Source organism: Harpia harpyja, chromosome 4 (genome assembly GCF_026419915.1).
Source record: "Harpia harpyja isolate bHarHar1 chromosome 4, bHarHar1 primary haplotype, whole genome shotgun sequence".
Classification (NCBI taxonomy): domain Eukaryota; kingdom Metazoa; phylum Chordata; class Aves; order Accipitriformes; family Accipitridae; genus Harpia; species Harpia harpyja.
Window position 1 is genome coordinate 63,889,915 of NC_068943.1, and position 25,512 is coordinate 63,915,426.

Sequence of the window (25,512 nt, forward strand, 5' to 3'; positions counted from 1 at the left end):
CGTACAAGAAGAAATACACTACAAAATAGGAAAATCACATGCACTAATAATGCTTACGCAATCCATAGAATTTCACAATCCTGTAAGGTAAGAGCTATAGAGAGGCAGTTTATTGAAACAGTCAGTTAGCACAACAGCCATATAGCACCTCCAAATTCATACTCAAAAAGAACACACTGCAAGAATGAAACCAAACCCAAGTACATTTTACTATACTGTCAAAAACAAGCTAAGTCAACCTTACTGTCCTAGTCAAGGACATCTGAATGTATTCCCTCCAAAGAATAATGGTCAAGCAGATGCGACTGAAAACAGCATAAGATTTCCTTTCCCTGGAGAGGACAGTTTTGCTTCTGTATCACTCCCAGATTCAAACAACACAGGTTTTAATCTGTCAAAAATGTAATTTAACAGTATTACCTATTACCACCAAATTAAGCAGTTGCTTTCCTCCTTGTCTCTTCTCCAACTCCGCTTTCACATCTATTTGTGGTTTTGTCTTGCTTGACTTTTTTACTGGAGTAGGCACCATATTCTGCTCTTCTGAAACCTGCCCTACTTGGGGTGAAAGAGTAGATTTTGAGACTGCCTCAAGTGTCCCAGAAGCTGCACTGGCATCTTCAGTTAACAGCCCTTTCTGAGATGTGTTAGCATGGCCGTTTTCTTCAGCAATCACACTAGGGAAAAAAAGAAAACACAAAGAATGCAAATGACAAAGAAGCCATAGAAATACAGGAGAGAAATTGAATTTTCCCTTCACTATCATGTAAGCCCCAGACAAAGAGTATGCGATAAGCCCATTAAGGGGCTTATATAAAGGGCGATAAGCAGCTGGATACAAACTGTGCAGATACCAGCTCTGAACATCTTGTCTGAAAAGCACTGTGTACAAAAGCAAGATAAGGAATAATCTTGTAAAATACATGAAACAGATAAACAAAAGCTTCCCACAGCCACTTCTTTTAACAGGGAGCAAAAGGACAGTTGTGCAGAACAACTACAGAGAGCTGGTTGTCTCTGAAGTAAGAGCCCAAATCAACTTTGAAGCATCGATCCTAAAACAGCTTCCGCATACACTACAAGTACTGCAGCTGAACCTGGCAATGTTCTATTGCGAGAATAGCAATATAGCATAAAGAGTAGATACTAAGCTTATCTGAGCTGCAATTTCAGGTGCAATGCTTATATAGAGCCATAATATATATGGCTTATACAGAGCCATTGTTCTATGCATAAAACAAGGCATCTAGGAGTAAGGAGATTTGGATTCCCAACTCCCCTTCTCTAACACCCTATTCTCCCACAGATCACCATACTAATCCTAATAGTAAATAATCTTAAATATATTAATCTCCTATGCTCTCTCACTCTTTTTCTCTCTGATTTGTAAATGAGGATATTTTCCTAATTTACACAAGCGTTCTGAGAATATACAATATGATTCTTCACCTGTTATGGCAAAGATGGCCACTAAAAACAAACGCTAAGTGACATCTTCGAGAGAGCAAAGCTTTCTTCCTGCTTGACAGAGCTCCATGGTGAGGCATTAACATAAGCAGCAAGACGGGAACAGAAGCAGTTAATACAGGTGTGACCACATTATATCACAGCAAACTTCTATATACAAACCACTGACCACTACAGTATGTTGAAAATACCTACAAAATACTGTATTTAGAACTTTATCCAAGGAGAAGAGTCTTCTTCCCCTGGAAAACTGGAAATCCTTTCCAATGCAGTACCACTGTGCTGCCGGCTGCCTTCTATGGAACGGATTCACGCAGGCTCTCAGACTCAAAACTCTAAACGCCCAGTATGAATTTTTCACTCCCTACTTTCTGTTTACATACCACAATTAACTTCCTAGTTTTCCTTTTTTCACCTTTTATAAACAAAAACTATTTATTTTGGTACTTCAGAACCCTGCATCGTGACATCTTTGCTTTTATTTGACATTACTTCTCATTTTCTGTCTGTGTAGTATTTGCAGTGTATTAGTCCCTTTCTATTACATGTATCTCAGGAAACAATATAGTCCAAGCATGTTAGCCTACTGAACAAAGCAGGTCAAGAGTTATGATCTAAAAAATTAAACCTAGGAAACGTTCAGACTGAACACAAAAATAGCCTCTCATTACAGCACTAAGCAACGTGGGACATTTTATAGGTGTCCCTTTTTCCCCTCAGTTTCAGAACCCACCTATGTAATCAGTACTGCAGCAGACTGATTGATTTTGGCACCTTTTTCATAAGGCCCCAAGCGACATCTTTCTCTTGATTGTGAAACCCCAAAGCAGAAATGCGAGCACTTGGTTTTTTTGGCTACAGTTCCACAACCCAAGGCCAGGGTCTTGCATCAAGGCTGGATACACAAGCACGTGTTTCTCAAATCAGCTAAGTAAAGAACTGGGCTTATGCCAGCCATGCTGGTTGCAGGGGCACAGATGGTACCTGTGCTTCTGCATAATGGGTAGACAATTCTATATAAAGTCTATTCACAAGAACTTCTATCAAAATACTCTAAACCACTTGAAGGAGAAGGACAAGTTTATATATCGAACTACTGCCTTAGGTCACACAACCATAACATTTTAAATTTGACACTACAAACAAGCAAGCTTGCTACCCTGGACTTTCAGGAGAGCAGACTTTGACCTCCTCAGGGATCTGCTTGGTAGGGTACCATGGGATACAGCCCTAGAGGGAAGAGGGGCCCAAGAAAGCTGGTTAATATTCAAGGATCACCTCCTACAAGCCCAGGAGCAATGCACTTCAACAAAGAGGAAGTCAGGCAAAAATGCCAGAAGGCCTGCATGGATGAACAAGGAGCTCCTGGACAAACTCAGAAAGGAAGCTTACAGAGGGTGGAAGCAAGGACAGGTAGCCTGGGAGGAATACAGAGAAATTGTCCAAGCAGACAGGGATCAGGTTAGGAAAGCCAAAGCCCTGATAAAATTAAATCTGGCCAGGGACATGAAGGGCAACAAGAAAAGCTTCTACAGATATGTTGGTCATAAAAGGAAGACTAGGCAAAATGCAGGCCTTCAGAAGGAAACGGGAGACCTGGTTACCCAGGACGTGGAAAAGGCTGAGGTACTCAATGACTGTTTTGCTTCAGTCTTCACCTGCAAGTGCTCCAGCCACACCACCTGAGTCGCAGAAGGCAAAGGCAGGGACTGGGAGAATGAAGAACCACCCACCATAGAAGATCGGTTTTGAGACCACCTAAGAAACCTGAAAGTGCACAAGTCCATGGCACCTGATGAGATGCATCTGCAGGTCCTGAGGAAACTGGCAGATGAAGTGGCTAAGCCACTCTCCATATCTGAGAAGTCGTGGCAGTCCAGGGAAGTTCCCACTGACTGGAAAAGGGGAAAAATAACTCCCATTTTTAAAACAGGGAAAAAAGGAAGACCTGGGGAACTAAAGGCCAGTCAGTCTCACCTCTGTACCCAGCAAGATCATGGAGCAGATCCTCCTGGAAACTATGCTAGGGCACATGGAAAATAAGGAGGTGACTGGTGACAGCCAACATGGCTTCATTAAGGGCAAATCGTGCCTGACAAATTTCATGGCCTTTTACGATGGGGTTACAGCATTGGTGGATAAGGGAAGAGCAACGGATATCATCTACCTGGACTTGTGCAAAGCATTTGACGCTGTCCTGCACAACATCCTTGTCTCTAAATTGGAGGGACATGGATTTGACAGATGGACCACTCTGTGGATAAGGAATTGGCTGGATGGTCACACTCAAAGAGTTGTGGTCAATGGCTCGATGTCCAAGCGGAGACCAGTGACGAGTGGCATTCCTCAGGGGCTGGTACTGGGACCGGCACTGTTTAACATCTTTGTTGGCGACATGGACAGTGGGATTGAGTGCACCCTCAGCAAGTTTGCCAACGACACCAAGCTGTGTGGTGCGGTCGACACGCTGGAGGGATAGGATGCCATCCAGAGGGACCTTGACAGGCTTGAGAGGTGGGCCCGTGCAAACCTCATGAAGTTCAACAAGGCCAAGTGCAAGGTCCTGCACATGGGTCAGGGCAATCCCAAGCACAAATACAGGCTAGGCGATGAGCGGATTGAGAGCAGCCCTAAGGAGAAGGACTTGGGGGTGTTGGTTGATGAGAAGCTCAACATGACCCAGCAATGTGCGCTTGCAGCCCAGAAAGCCAGTCATGTTCTGGGCTGCATCAAAAAGAAGCGTGGCCAGCAGGTCGAGGGAGGTGATTCTCCCCCTCTACTCCACTCTCATGAGACCCCACCTGGAGTACTGCATCCAGCTCTGGGCCCCCAACATAAGAAGGACATGGACCTGTTGGAGCGAGTCCAGAGGAGGGCCACAAAGATGATCAGAGGGTTGGAGCACCTCTCCTATGAAGACAGGCTGAAAGAGTTGGGGTTGTTGAGCCTGGAGAAAAGAAGGCGCTAGGGAAACCTTATAGCAGCCTTCCAGTACCTAAAGGGGGCCTACAAGAAAGCTGGGGAGGGACTTTTTACAAGGGCATGTAGTGATAGGACAAGAGGTAATGGCTTTAAACTGAAAAAGGGTAGATTTAGATTAGATGTAAGGAAGAAGTTTTTCACTATGAAGGTGGTGAGGCACTGGAACAGGTTGCCCAAAGAGGCTGTGGATGCCCCATCCCTGGAAGTGTTCAAGGCCAGGCTGGATGGGGCTTTGAGCAACCAGGTCTAGCGGTATGTGTCCCTGCCCATGGCAGAGGGGTTGGAACTAGATGATCTTTAAGGTCCCTTCCAACACAAACCATCCTATGATTCTATGAATCCAGCTGTACTGTATCACCAAGTGTAGCCTTAGACAAGCTCCAGTATATAACATCGTATCTTGACAAGCTGAATACCCCTTATAAGAAGATACACTTGATTCCCTAAATTCCAAAAATTAGTGGATCATCATTGCTTTAGATGTAGCTATGGAGAAACGTGATCAGACATGAACTATTCCATAGAAAAATAGTTACTACAGTTATTTGTGGTTTCTTTTACTGGAAGAGATAAGCGCATTTCTATAAGGCTGAACAGAAGGCTCTGTTTTTCAAAATTCCTTAAATAGTATATTAAGTTCAAGCTGAAAATCTACTTTGGAGTGGCACAACAACTATTTTCTCCAATGCCTCTTCATGGACATTTTAATTCATAAAAATTGGCTGAAACCAATCAAGTTGATATCAGGCAATTATGCAAAGAATTGCAGTGACAAAGCTTTCTACATATTTTAATAACATATTTAAAATCATCTGAATGACAAAGTACACCAGATCATTTTTGCCTGAATCATGTATCGAGAGCCTCATATATTTACAATTAAATTGCATTAGACATCTTCATCAAGATTAAGACTCACTTTTATCTTTTTCCCTTTTTTCAGATAAACTTCAGTTCAATCTCAGCATAACATCTAGCACTTTCACACTGAAGTACTATGACTAGTGCCAATATGCAAAGGTCACACTGTAATGCAAATATGGTATTTTACATTGGTATCAAGTTTTCTTCCTTGAAATTCTAATATTTGCAGTTCTGAAGAGAAGTATTTGTGTAAGAAGCAATATCAAAGCAGCCTTTGCAGTTGGCAATAGTCTTCTCCCCTTTTCAGTGTCTGGATTTCTTCCCAACCCAAGTTTTCAAAAATGAAAAAAATTTAAAAGGAAGATATTTAGATGAAGCTGGAAGTAGTGTGACCCAAAAACATAACTCTCTTGTTTTTCTATAGCTTTCCAAAATACATTCAAAGACTGTCACACCAAGCCTATTTAAAAGACAAAAATGTATTTTGAAAGACAAGTTATTTGTAAGCTTCCAAATTCTATTTTGTTTAGCTAGGTAATGATTTCTTTTCTAATCCTAGATGCTCAGATCTTCTTGCAGGCCAAAGCCTATATCAGTAAGAATTCCAAAAAAGAGGATGGATGCTGAGCAGTAGAATTCAAACTAATTACAGCACCTGAGAGAATCACAGTTATTGCCAGAAAAAATAACTACTTTCTCAATTCTAACTAGCTTTTATTGTGACTACCACTGCTTAAGGCTGCCAAATAATTTTTATTTTGGGTGGTGCAAAGAAAATGCTCTAGATGCAAGTGAATTAACAAGTGAAACATGACTTCAGCCTTCATAACATTAGGCCTTGCGACTTTTCCAAGGGTGCAATATTTGAACAGTCAGTACACTGCTCCATTTAGAGTTCTACAGGTTTCAGATATTACCATGTTTTGGAAACCTGAAAACAACCTGTGCCATGATAAACCAAGACTTGCCATTTCAGAGGAAAAACATCAGAATGGATAGAGTATATGATCTACCTACAAAGCATCTCTAATGAAATAACTCAACTTTTTGCTGACCAATGTTGGGGAAAGGGAGAGGGAGTTTATTGCTGGGTACCTAAATAGGAAGATGGGCAGATGAAATGTACAACTCTAGTCTCATGGAAGTACATGAAGAGACATGCAGCAATAAGACCCTGACAGTTAAGTTATTCCTCATGGCAACCAGATGAGTAGTTTATTGAAAGCTTGATAACAGCTCAGAAGAACGCTAAGGAGCTTCATCTCTAACAGTCAATGAAAAAATGAATGACATTTAAAATGCTTTTGAGTAAGCCTTTTCCACAGAGATTTTTCAATATTATTGAATTGAAAATTTCTGTCAGAAGACAGAGCATATAGGATAGCATACTAGTACCTAGCATGTTGCTAGTGCAGGCAGTTGAGGGTATAAACAAGTCAATTGCATTAGCAAGCATCTTCGGTAGCAAAGTTCCAACTTGGCCTGAGTTATGTTGAGCCACCATATCAAGAAAAATTTATATTTGGAGGAAGCGCACTCCTAACCAATTGCTTGTGTCTTTGTATGAGAACTTGATGAAACTACCAAGATTCTCAGTTTGCTGACATCTGTGCCTGTCTGCCACATCACTGCTAGCTGCTAACGTGGAGCCATTAAGCAACTCTTGACTTCTTTCAAAGGAGAGAACCATTACGCACCTTGTATGTGCACTGAGGTCATGTACTCAAGAAAGCTTGACTGCCAGCAATTGAGGCACAAATGTCAGAAGAGCTTACCACAGCTTGCTTTTTTTTTTTAGGAAATCAGCAGACATACAAAAGCCTGGCAAGGCCCAACATTTAGTCAAAATTAAAACTGCCATACCAGAAACTTCCTATGTTACCTTGCCAACAAGAACTGCAAGAGTAAACCGAGTAAAATGTTATGGTTACATCACTGTTTTCTGGGGAAAATTAAGAAATACAACATATGTTGTTGTAAGACATGTTAGAAGACACTCAATCTCACACAACTGTTGAAAAGTTCACACCACCATGCATTCAAAGAAGAACCTGAAAGCTTATCTGCTGAAGATGAACTCTGCACAATTCAGCTTTTAAACATTATTTTCAATCTTCTAGTCTGGACACTTAGTGAATTATTTTTATACAACCGACTCTTTCGGAGTACTTACAGTCATTACAGGAATGTCTACATTTATTTCCCCTTTCAGAATTATTAATTACACAATATTGGTCAGGCTGGTTAAAATAATCACCCTTTTTTGCTCACAACTTCTGGCTTCCTTCATTACTTAACAGGAAGAAAAAGCCTGGTAAGTTAGTTTTGCTAGAGCATCAGAAAAACAGTTTGTCAAAAGTAAGCAAACTCCATTTTCTGTAGACAATCCCACTAAGAACACCCAGCAACAAAGGCAATCAATGCTCAAAGCAATTAATGACTTCTAATAATCCATTCATTTTAAATAAGATTCATTTATTATTATGAGGTCATACCTCGTAACAAGACTGAATCATAAAGACTGAATAGCTAGTCAAAGAATGGTTATTTTTGCTAACGCTAGGCCCCTGGTTTTAAAAACCATGGTCCATGAATTACCTTTAAGATCCCATAAAAGGTGACAACAAAAACTAGTTCATACATACTATACAATCACCTTCTAATGGTGTCTGCATCAAAACCATACAAATATTTGGGGGTGAGAATATGCGGCATAGTAACAGGTGGTTTAGAATCCAAACTGCTATGAATAATTTATAACACTGTGCCTTTGGTCAGTGACATAAACTATGTACTTAGAAATCCATGTTATTATAAACCCTCTGCAGTACGTTTATCAATGCAACAATAACATAAAAAGGGTCTGAAGAGAGTCAAAAGAACGACCCTTTCTTAGGTGTTAATAAACAGATTCATTCTGTTCCCTGACAACTCATCCTTATGCTGTCAATAACCCAGAAGGTAACTGCAGAAGAAAAAACCCAACCTCTGATACTTATGGAGTTGAGGTAGGGGTTCACATTGTGCTTTGTTTTTCAAGTTTAGAAATGGATGCATACAAAGTCATTACAAAGTTGCAAGACAAGGTAGTGCTTCAGCTAACCACAATATATTTAGCACAGACTTTACACAGAGTCTGTGGAAAGGAGCTGGTCCAAGCTCCAACTGTTAGGAAAAGAAACAGGAGAGCAAATGCCACTGTCCTACAGCAAAGAAGGAAAAATATGATGAAAATATGGTCAAGGCCTCCTCCCCCATTCTTCATGTCAAGGTCCTAGTGCCTTGCCACTGCCTCCACAGTGCCCTGTAGGACAAAAGAAGAAAGGAGGCCATCACAGACTCCTTGAAGCAGGGGTCTTTAGACGTGCAGATAACTTTACAATTTGAAATTGTGCGTTCTTCCATATTCATTGATTAGCTGTGCTCCAAATCTCATGCTCTTTTACAAATTGCTCCACTTCTTACCTAGTTCTCCCACTTAAAGCTAAGTTCCTAATGTGCATCCAATTTCTACAGCAGAAGAGGCTTGTTCTCAATTAGTATTTCAGCGGTACCACTAAGTAAGTGAGGTGAATTAAAAAATGTCTTCACAATATTGAGGATTTATCTAAAGGGATTACCAGCAGGTCCTGAAGGCTTAATTTTTTCTGTCACAAAAAATAGTATGTCACTAAACTGGAAGCAAGCATGATACAAACTATTTCAGGGTCCCTGAAGAGAGGCAGAGTTGCTGAGAACCATGTTAGAGCCAACCATCTTTCCTCAGAGACTGAGTCATCACTAGCCTATCCAGGAATTACTCCAGTCTACAGATGAGGAAGCGTTCTTCTTATCTCCTCCTTCCCTATGGAGCAGGCATACATACACAAGGTGTGGCAGTTGCTAAGTAAGTATCAGATACAAAATTCTGTATTTGCTCTTTTTTATAAACAAACATTTTAAATAGTCATTATTACAGCTAAAAAATTCAATCACTACTATCCAGGACTAGCTGGCAGATCTTTTTCACTCACTTAAGATTCCTTTCTTTTTATAAACTTCTATCCAAATTAATTTAATCCACAAAAGCCCCCACAAAAAACTCCAACTTGTAAGAACTGTAGTAGAAACACCAAAGATGAAGGTGCCATGATGTTGATAGGAATTTTGTGATCAAGTCCAGTTGTCACACCCAGAGTCACTCATTAGTAGAGCCATGGCTGGGAAGCGGAAGTCATGTTCCCTTTTATATATTGCAAATCTCAGCACAGAAAGAGGATTTTGAAAGGCCCAGAAATTTTTCATTTGGTGCTTATTGCATCTAAATAGCTGAATGAAAGTGATGCCTCTTAGCAATGGCATTTAGCAGTGTAAAGGGTATAATAACATCAGCTTCACACCTTGTATTAAATGTGCTTAAGAGACTAAGTAGATGCAACTGCTTGCTTTCCACTCAGTTATCAAACATGCACAAGATACTGTAAAATAAAGACCATGCTGCCCTCTCACTCCCCAAAACACTCTCCAGATCAGAACTGCAAACACTGCAGGATGAAGTGGGGATGTTGGCACTGCTTACACTTGTGAATTTTTTTCCTGAGGATGAACCATGATTTTCTTGCCACAGATTAGGTGGCTATCGTAAGATTGGGTTCAAAAACAGAATAAGCACATTCAGGTAAGAAAAATCTATTAACCATTCTTTATAGAAACAGCCTAATTTAAAAAAAAAAAAAATGATGGGGAGCCACAGAATGCTAGACATAATGACATTTCACAGACTGTATTCCCAACACGCATGCCCTGTCCTTATATATTTATTCACTGCTGGCTACTGTTGTAGGTAGACTGATCCAGATGTCTGTTTTCATGCTCTCACAAGACAACCCCCCAACAGTTCCAAGTCAGGATAAAATTAGAACTACTGCTCAACCACTCCAATTTAGCTAAAGCATAAGGAGGACTGATTTCTTCTCTGCAACAGTTGTACCCTGGACACCTGTTAAAGTTAATACAAGCTGCAGAGGAAGGCAAAGTTTAACCATAAGTGATTGTTTTCCCCATAAATTATTCTTAAATGTATTACTTCCTTTGAAGAACAAGCAATTACAGTTAAGATTTATTGATTTCATAATTCCACTTAGAGAACTAAATTTAAAATAAACGAACCCCAAGAAAGTTCAGTATTCTATGAAGCGGATGTTTAAATAATCTGACTAGCTGATACCTCTCTGCACTATTCATAGTGAAAGGATTTGTTAAACTCAAAACGTGAGGTACCATCTTCTGAAAGTAATTCTGAGTCAAACAAGAAGCTGAGATGGTTAGTTCTGGAGAGTGACGCTAAAACTGCTGTAAAAAATAGAAAAAAAGAAGAAGAAAACTTGCTACAGGTGCATCAGTCTGAAAGAAGAGCTGCTGATATACCTTGATGTACAAGGGCTTGGCTTACCATGGAACTTCAAATCCCATAGATTGTTTCTTTCCAGACACTGTCATTTTGGTAATATTTGGCACAATTTCAGATTCCATTCTGGCTGACTGGGAATCCCTTGTTTTTCCTAGTAATAGACAAAAAGTAAGTTTGAACTTAAGGTTGTGACTAAAAGGTGTTAAATATAAAGTTTAACAAGTTACATTACTTCTCTTCAACCCAAAGGTACCAGTCTGTGATGATGCATTCTCACACTTCAGTGTCTTTCTTGCATATATTACATATTTATTCAAAATAATCTACAAACAGTTGTATTTAGTGTGAAAATGTCATCTTTATTTCCAAGCATTGACATGACACCTACACCATTCAAAACCTTTACTCACAGCAGTTCTGCAGGATGCCTGCAGCATTTCATGCAATACGAGGATGAAGAAACGCTTTGCAGCTGCTCACTAGCTGATTAGGTTAATACTATTTAGAGTTTTTCTTTTGCCTTAACATTGTTGAGCCGCAATGCTATTGTAAGGTAAAAAAATATGTCTACCTCGGGTACTGCCAGCAGCAGCACAAGCTATGTGTGGGCTACCAGGCCTTCCCTGAAACCTGGAAACAGAGTTGTCTCGTACTGAATTACACTGAAGAAGGCAAGCAATACCCAAAAGCTAGCTAATTTAAAGGTTATTTAGAAATAATTACCAGTATTGAGTAACTTAATTACTTTCAAGGTATCCATTTTTACCATAACTTAAATGAAAACACAATTACAGTAAGGTTCATTCTTAATTTTGTGAAACTAGTTTCACAACTAATAGCACTACAGTGCTATTAGTTTCTTGTCAAGCTGTAAAAAAAAAAATTACGCTGGTGAGGAGGAGTTTAAATAAAAGTAGTAAACTAGCTCTTTTCTTTCCACAATTCCCTCTTTAATATGTCAGGATCCCTTCTCCCTTCAAGGAAAGAGATTCCCAGCTTTACAGCTTGAGTGACAGCAGCTGTACCTTGTGTTATGAAGGATGTTTTACACACAGGAAAGCAAAACAATAACATGAATTCAGAATGAAGCTGCAAGTTTTAAACAATTTTCACCTACAGCTGTATCTCAAAAATAGAAAAATGACGCTACTCCTCCAGTAACAGCCCAATTCGGATAGTCAGAGTCAAGTGAAAACTTATTTTGAATAACAAGTTAATCTTTTAAGTATTTTAGATTACTACTGTAAGATGAACTGTTGGAGTCACTTGGTCCTACTCACTTAGGTTAACTCCTGCGTTCTAAAGTATGACACCTACACCTTTAAAACCACAGAATCATATTGCTTTACAGGTTATATATAAAGTTGTGGTCAATGCTGCTGAAGATTTCAGGTAAGGAAACAGAATACCACAGACATGTCTATAATAGCATACCAAAAAAGCTGTTGTGCAACTTTTTCTAAACAATCACACTACAGATTGAGACATTCTTATTTAACTGATGACTTGGTCTTCATCTCCCTCATTTGTCTTATCTGCTGATATTTTATTTATATGCCACCTGGACATCTCTGGAAGAAATAGTCTGTATGTGTATTATTAATAGTTGCATACCAAGTACACTGTAAATAAGGCAAAACAGTAAGAGAAATAAAGGCAACAGCACAAATCATGGTTTACAATAATCATAAAATTATGTAACTGACAAACAGATACTGAAGATTCAGAATATGAAATTCTCGGATCACTGGACAAGGACTACTAGTTAAGCACAAATATTTTGTTTCATCTTCAAGCTCCTACATAGATCACCTACAGCATTTTTTTTAATAATCACTTCAGTTACAGTAAAAATTACATTACTTTTGTTGCCAACTTGGTATGTTTTTTCCCCACTTCAATTCTAACAATTTTCAAGCAGCCATCACTTTCAACTGCCAGTTAAACATGAATGCTTTAAATGTCATTTGAAAGCTGAATTACAGTTATTTCTCAGAAAATACCATGTTTGAAATCTGGCTGCTAGGAACTAAAAATTACAAAAAAAACAAGGAAATTGAAATGAGGTTAGTTGAAAGACACCAAGATAACAATTCATACCATATAACTTGAAAATAACTTGCAATCTCTTAGCAATATTTGCTACTTATGATCCAAAAGCAAGTCAAAGGTTTTACAAAATACATCTTCTCTAATCAATTCAGAAATTAAGCTTCACTCTGTACAAATACTGTTGGGATGTTTGACACTGATTCAAAGTTAAATGTGCAAGGAGACAAAATACATTCAATGAATCAACTATTTGACTCAGAAAACGCAGAAATTTAAAACTAGATATTAGGAAACACTAAAAGTTCAAAGAAGATACTGTCCTGGTTTTGGCTGGGATAGAGTTTTCTTCCTAGTAGCTGGTACAGCGTTATGTTTTGGATTCAGTGCCAGAAGAATGTTGATAACACACTGATGTTTTCAGTTGTTGCTAAGTAGTGGTTAGACTAAGTCAAGGATTTTTCAGCTTCTCATGCCCAGCCAGCAAGAAGGCTGGAGGGGTACAAGAAGTTTGGAGGGGACACAGCCAGGATGGCTGACTGAAACTGGCCAAAGGGGTATTCCATAGCATGTGACATCATGCCCAGTACATAAAGTGGAGGGAGTTGGCCTGGGGGGATCACTGCTCAGGAACTAACTGGGTATCAGTTGGCGAGTGGTGAGCAACTGCATTGTGCATCACTTGTTTTGTATATGCCAATATTTTTTTTTATTATTATTATTGTCATTTTATTACCATTATTTTTTTTTTCCCTTCTGTCCTAGTAAACTGTCTTTATCTCAACCCATGAGTTTTACTGGGGTTTTTTTCCCCAATTCTCTCCCCCATCCCACTGGGGGGAGGGGTGGAAGGGAGCGAGCAAGTGGCTGTGTGGTGCTTAGTTGCTGGCTGGAGTTACACCACAACAGGTACAAAAATAAAATTACAAAGAGCAAGAAAAAGTAAAGTAATTGTCCATCAACAGCACTGACAGTTTGGGTGGGGTTTTTTTCTTTAATTATTTATTTTTATAAAGCTCCAATACTTCAGTATAGGCACAACAAGGAAGCAGACCAGGATCACGTAAAGACAAACCAAACCATAGAAGAGAATCCTGGAATGGTGACATTCAAATAGATGCAAAGACAACACAAGATTATTAGTAACACTACTGACAGAAGCGTCAAATATAATTTTCTGACTTCAACATTCAAGCAGCGCATTGTGCACTGCAGGCACCATTAAAGATTAATAATTATGGGCTTCATTACAAATGACACAAGGCCAGGAAAGGAGTATACTCCACTATCTAATCCATAGGGCACTGAAAAAAGCCACATGATAAATTCTTATCTGCTTTGTCAGGCAAAGCAAAAGCTATTCAGCACTTAACAGATCATATGCAAATCCTTAAACTGCACCTTGGAACTAAAAGGAAGTCAATGCACAATGCTGATATGATTCTTAAAACACTTCTTAATCAACAAGCAGAGTATCCTATGGAAACTGAAGTGCACTACAAACCTGGAAAAGTGTAGCTGCAGTAATCCCAATCTGATTAGGACAAGAGCAGCTGTGAAGAAAATCAACCTCTTAAGGGAAAGGATATAAAGAATATATAAATTTTTGCCAAGAAAAGCTTCATAAAGTTCTTCATGCCTACTCCCATTTGGACATTCTTAAACACATACCTAAGTAATTCAATGACAATATGTTTCCTAAATGAAGAGTATACATAAAAAACCCAAAAGACAGACATATCTTTCAAAACTCCTGAAGAAGCCCCAATAGCTCCTTGCTACATTTCACTACTCTAGCATTGCAGAAAGTAAAAATAAGAGTGGATTACATGCAAGTAAATTCACTGATTGGCCAATGGTGTCAAATTGCAGAGAAGAGATTTTACTGAAGAGGACACTCCATAAAAATTCTGGCAATTCACTAACTTAACACTAGGAAAATTAAAGAAATTTTCCTTCCATGAAAACAAAGTATACATTCATCAATTATAAAAATGTAAAAGCTTGTCAGCATAATAGTTCTCAATTCAGAATGTTTAAAAACCAAAACTTCTAGCCTATTTTAAGCAGTTTTCAGACAGGTATTTGGTATTTAGACTGCACTGACAGAGTACCTAGACTAAAGCATACTGTAGCTACAAGTCAAACACTATTACAAAACAGAACATGCACTGATGCACCTTGTCTCAGTATTAAATTAGGATGAGCCTAATACCAAAAGGGACAGACTTGCACTGACATTACTCCAGTACAACTATGGCAGTGTGTGACAACTTAACATCAAAGCTCTCTTCCCTTCATTATTCTTCTCTTCGTTTTTACCCTTCCTGTGACTGCCAGTTGGTCTTCTGACTTAAAGGCCTTTTGATTTAGTCAAAAAGTATTACTAATGACACCTGCCGTAACTTCAAAATTATTAAAAGTACAACCCCAAAATCTGATGGCACAATAAAGTTATTTGCAGACTGATAAACAGGACACAGACACATATATATGCAGGAAGCAAGTAAAACATAGGGACAGTCTTTAAAAATGAAAACACTCTCTCTGGGTGTTCAAGCTGGAATAGCAAAAGTGTATGGATACAGTCAATCACCTTCCTTTACTGTAAGCAACCCCCTAGATTTTGGATTTCCTTTGTAAAAATGGTTGTAAGGAGTACCTGTAAAAGATTCAAAAAAACAAATCAAGAGATTATTTTGGCTTCTTTATCATACATAACAGGCTTAAGAAGTTCTTTTTTCAGTTTTATTTCGTTTATATACTTACATTGAAAGTAAGAAGAAGATAAAAATTGGTCTTTTCTCTAATTCTGTTGGAGGTATGGAAGTTATGTTTCAGTTCTTGGAAGAGTTGACTGTCAGTCTACTCTGTTCCCAGGTAGTTTAGAGGCGCATAAAAACAACAGGAGTCTGTTAAACAACCACCATCTCAAGAAAGACATGCTGATACCAAGTGAAGCAGGGATATTGGCATATTGAAGAAATGCACACTAGCACTGCGTATCTAAATCCACACTGGCTTCATTCAGATGGCCATACCTCTTCAACAATAGAAACAAAATGCCACTGGTTTTGATTCCTATACATAGTGGCTTCTCCTCCCAATTTGTCTTCCCCTCATCAAACTGTATAATGGCACTGAAACTTTAAGCTCAAGTACACCATTGCACAAAGAAGCCTGCTTCTGATAAGATGAACCAGATTTTTAATATGCCTGAATTCAGCTTGAAAAACAAGAAAGGAAGAATGTCAACACGTTAGGCATGTCTTGAGTCCATGCTTTTTCAGATGGCAATCCCATTTAAATAAATCCATGTCTACACACAAAACAACTGCTAGCGGTGTACCAGCACAGGCAAAGGAATGCACCTCCAAGGGAATGATGTGTTAATTAACTGTGGCCAACTGCAGTTTCTTTTTCTTTAAAACTTTAAGGCATTTACATGCTTTTGAAGTTTTTACTTGGTTTATATTGATTCTTCTATTTTCAAAAGTGGTATGAGCACTTAAAAAAAGGCAGCTGCATGCTATTTCAATTTTGAATGGGGCTGGGGAGCCTAGATGCTATTGACACTTAATAACAGAATTAATTTACTTGAGCAGGTCCTCCTAGCACTGTCTAAACCAGCACTGCCATGGAAAAATATACATGAAACACCATGCCTTCTGATCTAGAAGATACGGTTTGCATCCCTTACTCTGCTGCAGACTTTCTATGTAACCACAAGCAAGCCACTTACACCTTTATCTACCGATTATACAGCAACAGCCACCAATTGCATAAAAGAAAAAAGAGAGTGCACTCTTTTTGTGCTGGTTCTGTGCACCATGTCATGAGCTTGTTCCAAGTATGTTTCGTGACTCACTGATTAAAAAAAGCAATGTATTTTTTGCATACATTACTGGCAGTGCAACTATTGAGTGTATTAGTAACAACAGAAGCACAGACAAGACGCAGAATCTGTCTGAAAAGAAGATTTAATAACTGAGGCCTCTATCAAGATAATACTTCCCTTCCTATATGCTGTGCTATGATTTTAAACTAATTTTAAGGCCTTACAATTGTGAAAATATTCCAAATATGGACTACACGAGACAAACAGATGCACAGATGCCAGCCTGATTACATACAATTTCATGCTCAGAAGCATGCATCACCTGTTTGCCCACATGTATGCAGGTTTACATTAACATCTAATATATCCATCATTGTAATCAGCTATTTGAACATTTTGACTATAACAAACCCCAGCTGACAAATTTCAAACCGTATATCCTTCTATTTATGCCATAAACCTTGCGAGCTTCTAGCCTTTAATTAAAACTTTTAACTTGCCTTAAAAACAGCAGAATTGTATTTTTCTCCCTTCAAATTTCACAGCACATAGGAAAAACAATAACAGGAGGGAATATAAAAATTTGTTGTCAGAGATATACTACTGAAAATTTTTTTTCTTTTTTTTTTAATAATTCAACTGAATTATTTGACACTCATATATTCTACAAAATGCTGTGGGACACAGCAGCAACTTGCAGCACATTTTAGTTAAGCTTGCCAGAGAGCATACTGGATCTTCAGTGGCAGTGGTACTGAGTATTAGTATTATCAACACATCACAGTGCTGGGAATATCAGAAGGCCAGGACTCTCAATCACGTCCTACCAGTACATAACACAACTACTGAACTTAGAACATCCCAGACGTCCTAAATTTACACAGTTCGCTAACCCTTAAAACATTCTGCCTGCATATAATTTGCCGTGCACTCATCCCTATAGCCCATCATTTAAATTTCTTTGGATGTAACAGATCAGTGACAAAGTCTGCTGCACGTGTGAGAAGTTCAACATACAGAAATCCTTTCTTATGCAAATATAGAAAGCAATACAGGATAATTGGGAAAGGAAAAATTAAATTATTTAGAAAAGTCTCCCACTCTTCTATGATCCTAGAAACATCAGCAGCCCTCCAAGGAGCACCTCTCATAGCAAAGAAACACCACCTAGCTCTTAGAAAAATGTCGCATGTGAAAAAAATTCAAAATAAAATGTTACTTTAGTATTTAAATTATAGAGTTCAAAATACACATTTTTAGAAAAACGCATGCCATTATACTACTATGAACCGCAACATACAAATGGATGCTACCGATCATCCACAGCACTTACGAAAATAATGCAACAGTCCAAAATAATAGAAAAGGCAACTTGCTAAGTCACCCCGCAGTGCTGAGACACAGCCATTCTAAAGATACTACTGAAAACAATTCTCCAAACAAGAACACTGAACTTTTTCTTTTTAAAAGAAAGGTTATTTCCTAATAGAAACCACAGTCAGGGGTTTTCCAGGTAACTTTGTCTTATTGTTATAACTATTACCTTCTCTACAAAGTTTTAGATGGTGAATATGACCTTTTTTTTTTTTTTTTTTTTTTCCATAAACTGGGAGTAGGCATTTTCACTGAAAAATGCTGGGAAAAGAAGTCTACTTGCATGTGACTACAAGAATTTTTTGTTTCGTTTTTAAGGTTTGATACAGCAGGAGGGAGGAGGGATACAGCAGGCTGTTGAGTGATATTCCAGAGTATCTCCAAGATGGGCCAGTTGTCTGTGGCCCACAACACAGAAACAGCACAACTTGCTACCCCAAGACTGAAGTTCCAGAAACAGTTTGCTTCACTACATGCAGGTGCAACAACTGGATATGCAGCAGGCACAACCAGAAGGGCTGGCAGCCTCGCCTGTTACAGTTAGCCGGCACTTCTTATAGCTCAGGCTTTACTTTCAATGCTTGCCACTTCCAGCAACTTGAACTCTTTAGTCCAAAATTAATTTGTTCAAGTGAGGTACCTGCCTGGGACTGACTTTTTTTTTTTCCTTCCAGACAGGGAGAACAAGGAAACTGGAAGATAAAAGATCAGACAAAACGGTTTATTTTCAAAGGCACCTGAAGAAAATATTACTTGCATAAATTAAATCCTTCAAATGATCTTTTCACCTTCTGAAAATCCACTCAATTAGGCCATAGAAAACAGTTTGCACATGCTTTTATGGCTTAAGTTTTAACAACTAAATCCCCAAAAAGCATCATCAGCATTCAATACGTAGCTGCTGTGGCTATTTATGACCAGGCTGGACTCAGTTGTGTCATCTGAGAGCAAATCCTACCTCTCCTGTGGTCTTCGTAGTTTCCTACCACATCAGTAAACTGGAGGCATGAATCTGCCTCAGATAATCACAAAAAGTAAAGAAAACTGGGAGCAAGAGAAAAAACTAACAGTATAGTGAGCGCTGGCAAGCAGCAATACAAGCAGATTATCAAAAACAGACAAGGACTACAAGAATGAAAATCAATAAAGCAGAGAAGATGAAATGAGAGCTGCAGTGACCATGAAAAAATTGACATTAGTTAACAACCTAACTTGGGGAAAAACTGCGTGTAAAGAAGAGGGACAAGTTATATGCAGAGCTAAACATGAACAAAGGAAGCAGAAGAGTATCAGAACTGAAAATGAACACAAACTATGGGTGGAAAAAAATGAATGTGGAAAATAATCATGGCCAATGACTGGAGAATAGGTAGGAAACTGGGAATAGCTAGATGAGGGATTTGGAATGATAAAGTGGAAAAAATGGAACTGCAGTGAAAAACTTGGAATTACATGAGGAAATGTTGTGTCTAGGACACAAACAGGAATTAAGCAAAAAAACTGGAACACTACTAAATTAGAGAATCAGGACACAGACACTGACATTAGATCAGGTTGAAGCGGATGGGCTGGAATGTGTTAGAATAAGGCAATAACACATTTTCTTTCCTGCCCGGCACTTAGCCAAAATTTCTGGAGTCTCACTATTTCTCTTGCCACCAACACTTCCTCCCCGACTGAAGTCAAATGATACAGAATACAGCACTCAGCTACTGCTGTGTTCTCTTGCTCTTCTTACCAGAAGCAAACACCTTCCCATGGAACTTTTCTGGCCATCAGGACTTAGTCAAGTTACGTGTATTCAAATACTCAAACAGCACAAAATTAATGGTACCTATTAAAGCTATTTTTTCTCTGTGACTCTATTTCAATCATTCCATTGAATGGCGTTCATTTAATTTAGAATATCTGATGTCCCACAGAAACCTAATATCTCAGAGAATGGTATAATATATATTTTTATATAAAACTTTTTACTGACCTCTATTACAACTGGAAGCATTCAGTGTTTTAGCAAATTAAACTTGTATGTCTTGATATCTGGATGCTTAATACGACATTCCAATCAGCATCTGTCTCTAAGAAGTTATGTTTAAGCAACACAGGTCAACAAAGGAATGTATAGTTCAGCTATATATGTAGACCATTGGTATGGTCTTTCCAGAAACATGGATAATTGGTCTAGTTTACATTCACAGTTAATATATTAGGGGAAAGAAAGGCACTGTCACCAGAGTAAAACTCTCAAGATTTCCAGTTTCACTAAGCGCACGCCTCCCGTGTAAAAGAACAGAGATCTGCTGTACAGAAAGGCAGACTGGGGAGGGGTGTCTGTTTTCTTCTAGAGATTACACAAACATCAGCTGCCTCCTTTTGATGTTTCTGATACGTAAACATGTAAAGGTCCAATCGGAATTCACAACAATAAAAACAGTGACTTTCTCATCCGTCAAGTTTTTGAAAAGAATGTCCTTGCGGTATTTCTCATGCCTACCACTTACAGTTAAATGGACTAAAATCCAGTCCTTCACATAATCATAACTCAGTACAACTCATCCTGGAACTACTGAAATCTTATTTGTGGGAGGTATATTGCTTCGCACTCTAGCAATGCCAACGATGCTCCTTCTCAATCCGTAACTGAAGCTACAATCTGCTGTAAAAATAATTTATTAGACATTTGCAGTTGTTCTGTAACAACACCTTTACTCTCCCACACATACACAACCGTAAGTCGTTGGTGGTGTTTTCTAATTCAACGAATTTTTCTTAAATGACTGTGAATTGTCTTTCACCGAGATTTAGAAAAAGCTCAGTCTGATATTTCTGAAATGCAACTTCCTACCATAAATGGTCATGTAAAGAGCAGAGTCAGCACTATGGGCAGGATAACCCTAAAAAGATATCCTCTTTAGCCAGTCACTGAATTGAACAGAATACACAGAGTCCATGCAAATTACCAGAATTTCTGTTAAAACCCTGGCCCAAAATGAGTATGTAAAACTGAAAGTACAACATGTACATTCTATTACAATTACATTGAATTTCCAAAAATAACTAGAGAGCAATTTCAGGTTTAATTCTTAACTAATATTATAATGCCAGAGGATGGTGCTATTTGCCTGCACATCATCCAGGTAATTCAGAAACACCACCATGCCTTTTACATGTTGACGTTACCTATGCAAGTACATTCCTGTTGATTGTATTGCAGGAGTGCAAGGCATTTTGCAAAAGAAAGCTTTCCTGATGCACAACTTCTATTTATGCACCAAAATTACTTCAGTATGAAAGAGAAGTTTAAATATAAGAAGAGTGAACAAGAAAAGCATACCAGCAAACTGGTAGTATACAAAAAAGTAAAATCATCTTACATCTGTTCAAATCTTCCACAACCATTCTGCAAACTTTCTCCAAAAGCTTAACGAGGTGGCCTTTTAAAGTTGCAGAAGAAAAAAAAAAAACTTTATTTACTAGTCCTGTACAATTAAGTATGTTGAAGCTGCAAGTATTTTCAGCATTTATAAGTTCTGGAAAATTGTATTTTGCAAACTTTTAGTGCAGTGACAACTTCAAGGTAAGATAAGCTAAAACCTTACTTAATTTAGGTTCTGTGAATTCTCAACTCTCCCACTCTGCTGGTGAAATTATAACCACACTAGACCCTGATTGGGCCAGAGAGCTGACGTATCTGTGGGAGAATCAATGAATTTTTTTCCTTAAAAGTCAGTCAAATTTGCAAGTTTTGACTTGTCCACACATTCACTTTTTTATTTCTCTGCAAAGTTAGCCCCGTATAAGAAAAATACACCTACTTGATGCCCCTCCTTGATTTCAGGGATGGCAGTGCCGATTTCAGAGTGGAAGATTTGTGGCTTCAGAGGACCAAAAGAACAACCTAATCATCTATCAAGAATTTAAAAGCTACTGAAAAAGGCAGTTTAGGAACTTATGTAAGACATGATTTCAAAGAATCAAAAGATGTTCAACAGATTGAGTATGGTTTAAAAGAAGGAAATAAACAAACCCAAAATCAAAAAGGTCCAGCAGTACAGCAATTATTGAAAACACTATGTATACACACACACCCCCTTACTGTAAATTCAACACAAATGCATTTAATAACAAAAAAACAGGAATTGTTCATGAGTACAAGGGAGACAGACTCACTGACTGACATTAACTTTCGCATTTCTGCTTGCAAGGTTATGGTAATTAAATAGCAAATCCTCAGAAATGTCCCCTTTTAGTCTGTGGTCTCTTCCTTAAAAAGACAAAAGATAGACATACTCTACTTACATATTTTACATAAAGTCAGCCAAAGACTCCAATTTTGAAAGCCTTACCTATAATGAAGGTGAAAGGAAATGACAGTATGCATTAGAATTTCATTAAAGGTAAAGACAGTAGGAATGGTGGCACAGGATTGCCAACAGAAAGGAGACTGAAAAGATGGAAGCACATTATGTGGAACAGTTCATATTTCAAGCATTTTTACTTTGCATCATGACAAAATTGACTTCTTGATCATCCTCACCATGCCTACCACCTCCTAATCAATAGAGATGGAGACATATTCCCAAGCCAGTAGTTAGGGCACTTCTCAGATCTGGTAAAACTAGGCACAAAGTCCTTACTATAACCAACAGAAACTGTAGATGATACGTGTGTGTGTATATATATATATATATATAATCCACACCACAGTAAATGTTCAGACTCTTGACAGTTTCGGGTTTGGGGGTTTTTTGCACTTTGGTGAGCTACAATCTTGAATTAAAATTTATTTCACTACAGACTACTAATCAGCTTTGGGCTTGAGCCTCAGTTGAAAAACAACCATCTTCTTTGCGGGATGTTCAGTATTTGTTCATACACGAAATTCTAAGCAGACCTATCTTGCATTTTAGGTACAAATACTTAAATGCTAGTTAAATTCTACGGTCCATAACCATAGCAGAGACTTGAACTCAACAAGAACTGCTTCAGGACATTGCTTTGCTTCCATTAAGACAGAAAATTGCTATTGAAGAAGAAGATACTAAGGTACAAAGATGAACAAAGTTACAGAACTTTTTCTACATGAACCATACTTACTCTTATAAAAAACAATGTACCAAAGAGTACAGCAACTCTATATTGAAAACTACAATTAGATACAAGAACACAAACAAAAAGTTGTTGCCTACACAAAAAACAAACAAACAAACAAAAAAAACCCAAACTGTAATATGGTGAAAACTGTTGGGCTATTATAAATCCCAAAATAAAAATCATTAAAAGATATTATTTTGACCAGAGAAATTAGACACAGTCATTTTCCAAACTGTCACAGAAAAACATTTAGTGCTTGTGCTTCTTGACCATGAGTGATTTTAATAAATTGAGGAAACTGACAGGGAAAAAGCCGACAGTATTCACCAGAATGGAAATAATGATGCTGGAAGGCATGCTCCAATGAAGATGAAACCAGTAAAACACAAGACTGACATTTTACAAGGTTGCCTGCTGTGCAGAAATGGTCACGTTCTATGCAAGGCCTCCAGCTCAGTGAATAAGCAACGCCTTTTACTCTGGAGGGAAAAAAGCTTCCAAAGAAACATGAATAAGCTGTGAAATGGGAGCCAGCATGTTACATGTAATAGGTGCTCTCACTTTTTAAGGCAGTCTAGCAGAACAGTTTCTGCCCGTGTGCCCCCAAGACAATGGGAATTTTTTTCAGAGCAAGTATTTGTAGCTGTGCACATGGATGCTTTTACTTAAGATAAGTAGCTAAGTACTGTAAATAAATTTTTTAAAGAAAAAAACACAACGTTTGCTCACATGAACCAATAATACACCTGACAGAATGATGCAAAAGGTACCTCTGATAGCTGACGAGCCCAAACTACAGAAGAACTTCCACACCTAGCAGCTGATAAGCCCCTGATTACAAAAGAGCTGTATTAAAAACATGGCGGATAGAGTAGAAGATATGCTATTTTACAGGGTTTTACAAAACAGCGTAGCTCAAAGGTACTGTAAGCTGAAAATCCTACTCTTTTGCTATTCCAACCAGTCTCTTAATATCCAAAACTTAAGCAGCTACTGGAAATGTACAACCTTGTAAAAAGTTAAATTGATACATTAACTGAGTTTATTTTAAAAAGCTGTGAATCTTAAATAGTTTAATACATACATTTAGAAGCCACCTGAACAATTACTTTGAAGATAAAAATGTTAAATGTGTTCAGATTTCTATTGTTTTTAATGTATTGGAAAGAATAAATGTTAAGAAAGGACAGGTTGGAAACAAAAGGCATTAAAAATGTATTGTGCTCCTTTGCACATGTAAATTAGGTAAAGTTAAACATTTCACACAATCTGTTCAAAGGAAATTTGCTGAGTGAACATACACCTTTTATAGTACTATTTGTACTAGGACTAAATGTAAAATAATGAAGCAAAATATATACACTTATCAAAACCAAGCAAAACAATTAACAAGGTGCTGGTTTTCCTTTGGGTTTTTTTCCTCCAAATTAGAGGCTAATATTGATCAAGTACCGGCTTTTCCCCTCCTTAACTATTCCAAGATTTCAGATTAAAGGGTGGTGTTTTATGCCATTAGATCAATTTTCCGTTATTCCGACTACAAAATATTAAGTAGCTTTTTAAAAAAATTTAACTGCAGGAACATAATTCTTAATTAAGATACCGCTTAATATCAGAACATCCTCCCATCATCACCAGAGTCTTACTCCTCTCCTTAATACAATTTTCCACTCATGGTAGAACATCAGAAGAAAAACAAAGGGAAATGAGGCTTAAAGTCTGGTCACATTCTTATTTACCAGTTGTTGGTACTATGTCCATAATAATGGGATATATGAAGATGTGTTAGACCATACGTGACTTCTCTCTAATGGAAGAGGCCTTGACTGGTCATAATTATTCTAGAGAACCAGCATTTTATTCTACCTTACTACTGGGATTCAAAGCTCAGCTTTTCTGCTATAGCTAACTATGTCATGACTAGCAGCTCTTGCTGGTACACTTTCCAGATACTCCTGTGCTATAAAAGACTTCTTCTGTATGTACCTCCTAAACTTGAGCAACTCCTGCCATTTGGAAAAAAAAAAGACTACAATCTTAGTTTTGTCCTCAGTGCTACATAGATGAAAGTTCAATAGATAATACACAAACCTACTCAACAGCAGCTGTCTTTAACAGAAGACAAATAATAGCCAAATACATCCAAAGGAGAGGATGACCACATTCTCAAAGCATGGCTTGAGATGCAGGCTGTTAGATAAAGCAGTTTGAAACTACTAAGGCATACTCTACTACCACATAATTTTCTTCGAGTTTGTTTCTGTCACATTTTCTATTTGTCTTCTCTGTCATATCAACAGGCTTCAATATGTACTTTTGCTGCTTCCTTTAATTCTAATTGAAAGCACTCTGCTCGTTTCCTAAATAAACAAAATTAGTCTCCCACACTGCTATCTTGCCTTGTTCATATATAGAGTACATTTGAGGAAGGGCAAAAATGCAGAGGAAGCAATGG

General features: G+C 38.1%; 1 protein-coding gene across 1 annotated transcript in view; it reads right to left on the bottom strand.

The window, feature by feature from the left end:
• The window catches only part of HBS1L (HBS1 like translational GTPase), a 65,470-nt gene that overhangs the window by 18,680 nt on the left and 21,278 nt on the right, over positions 1-25,512 (bottom strand). Inside the window, exons 5-6 of the mRNA XM_052784424.1 lie at positions 10,745-10,853; positions 421-677 (exon numbers count right to left, since the gene is read on the bottom strand). Coding sequence (XP_052640384.1) covers positions 421-677; positions 10,745-10,853 — 366 coding nt within the window. The remainder of the gene's footprint in view (positions 1-420; positions 678-10,744; positions 10,854-25,512) is intronic.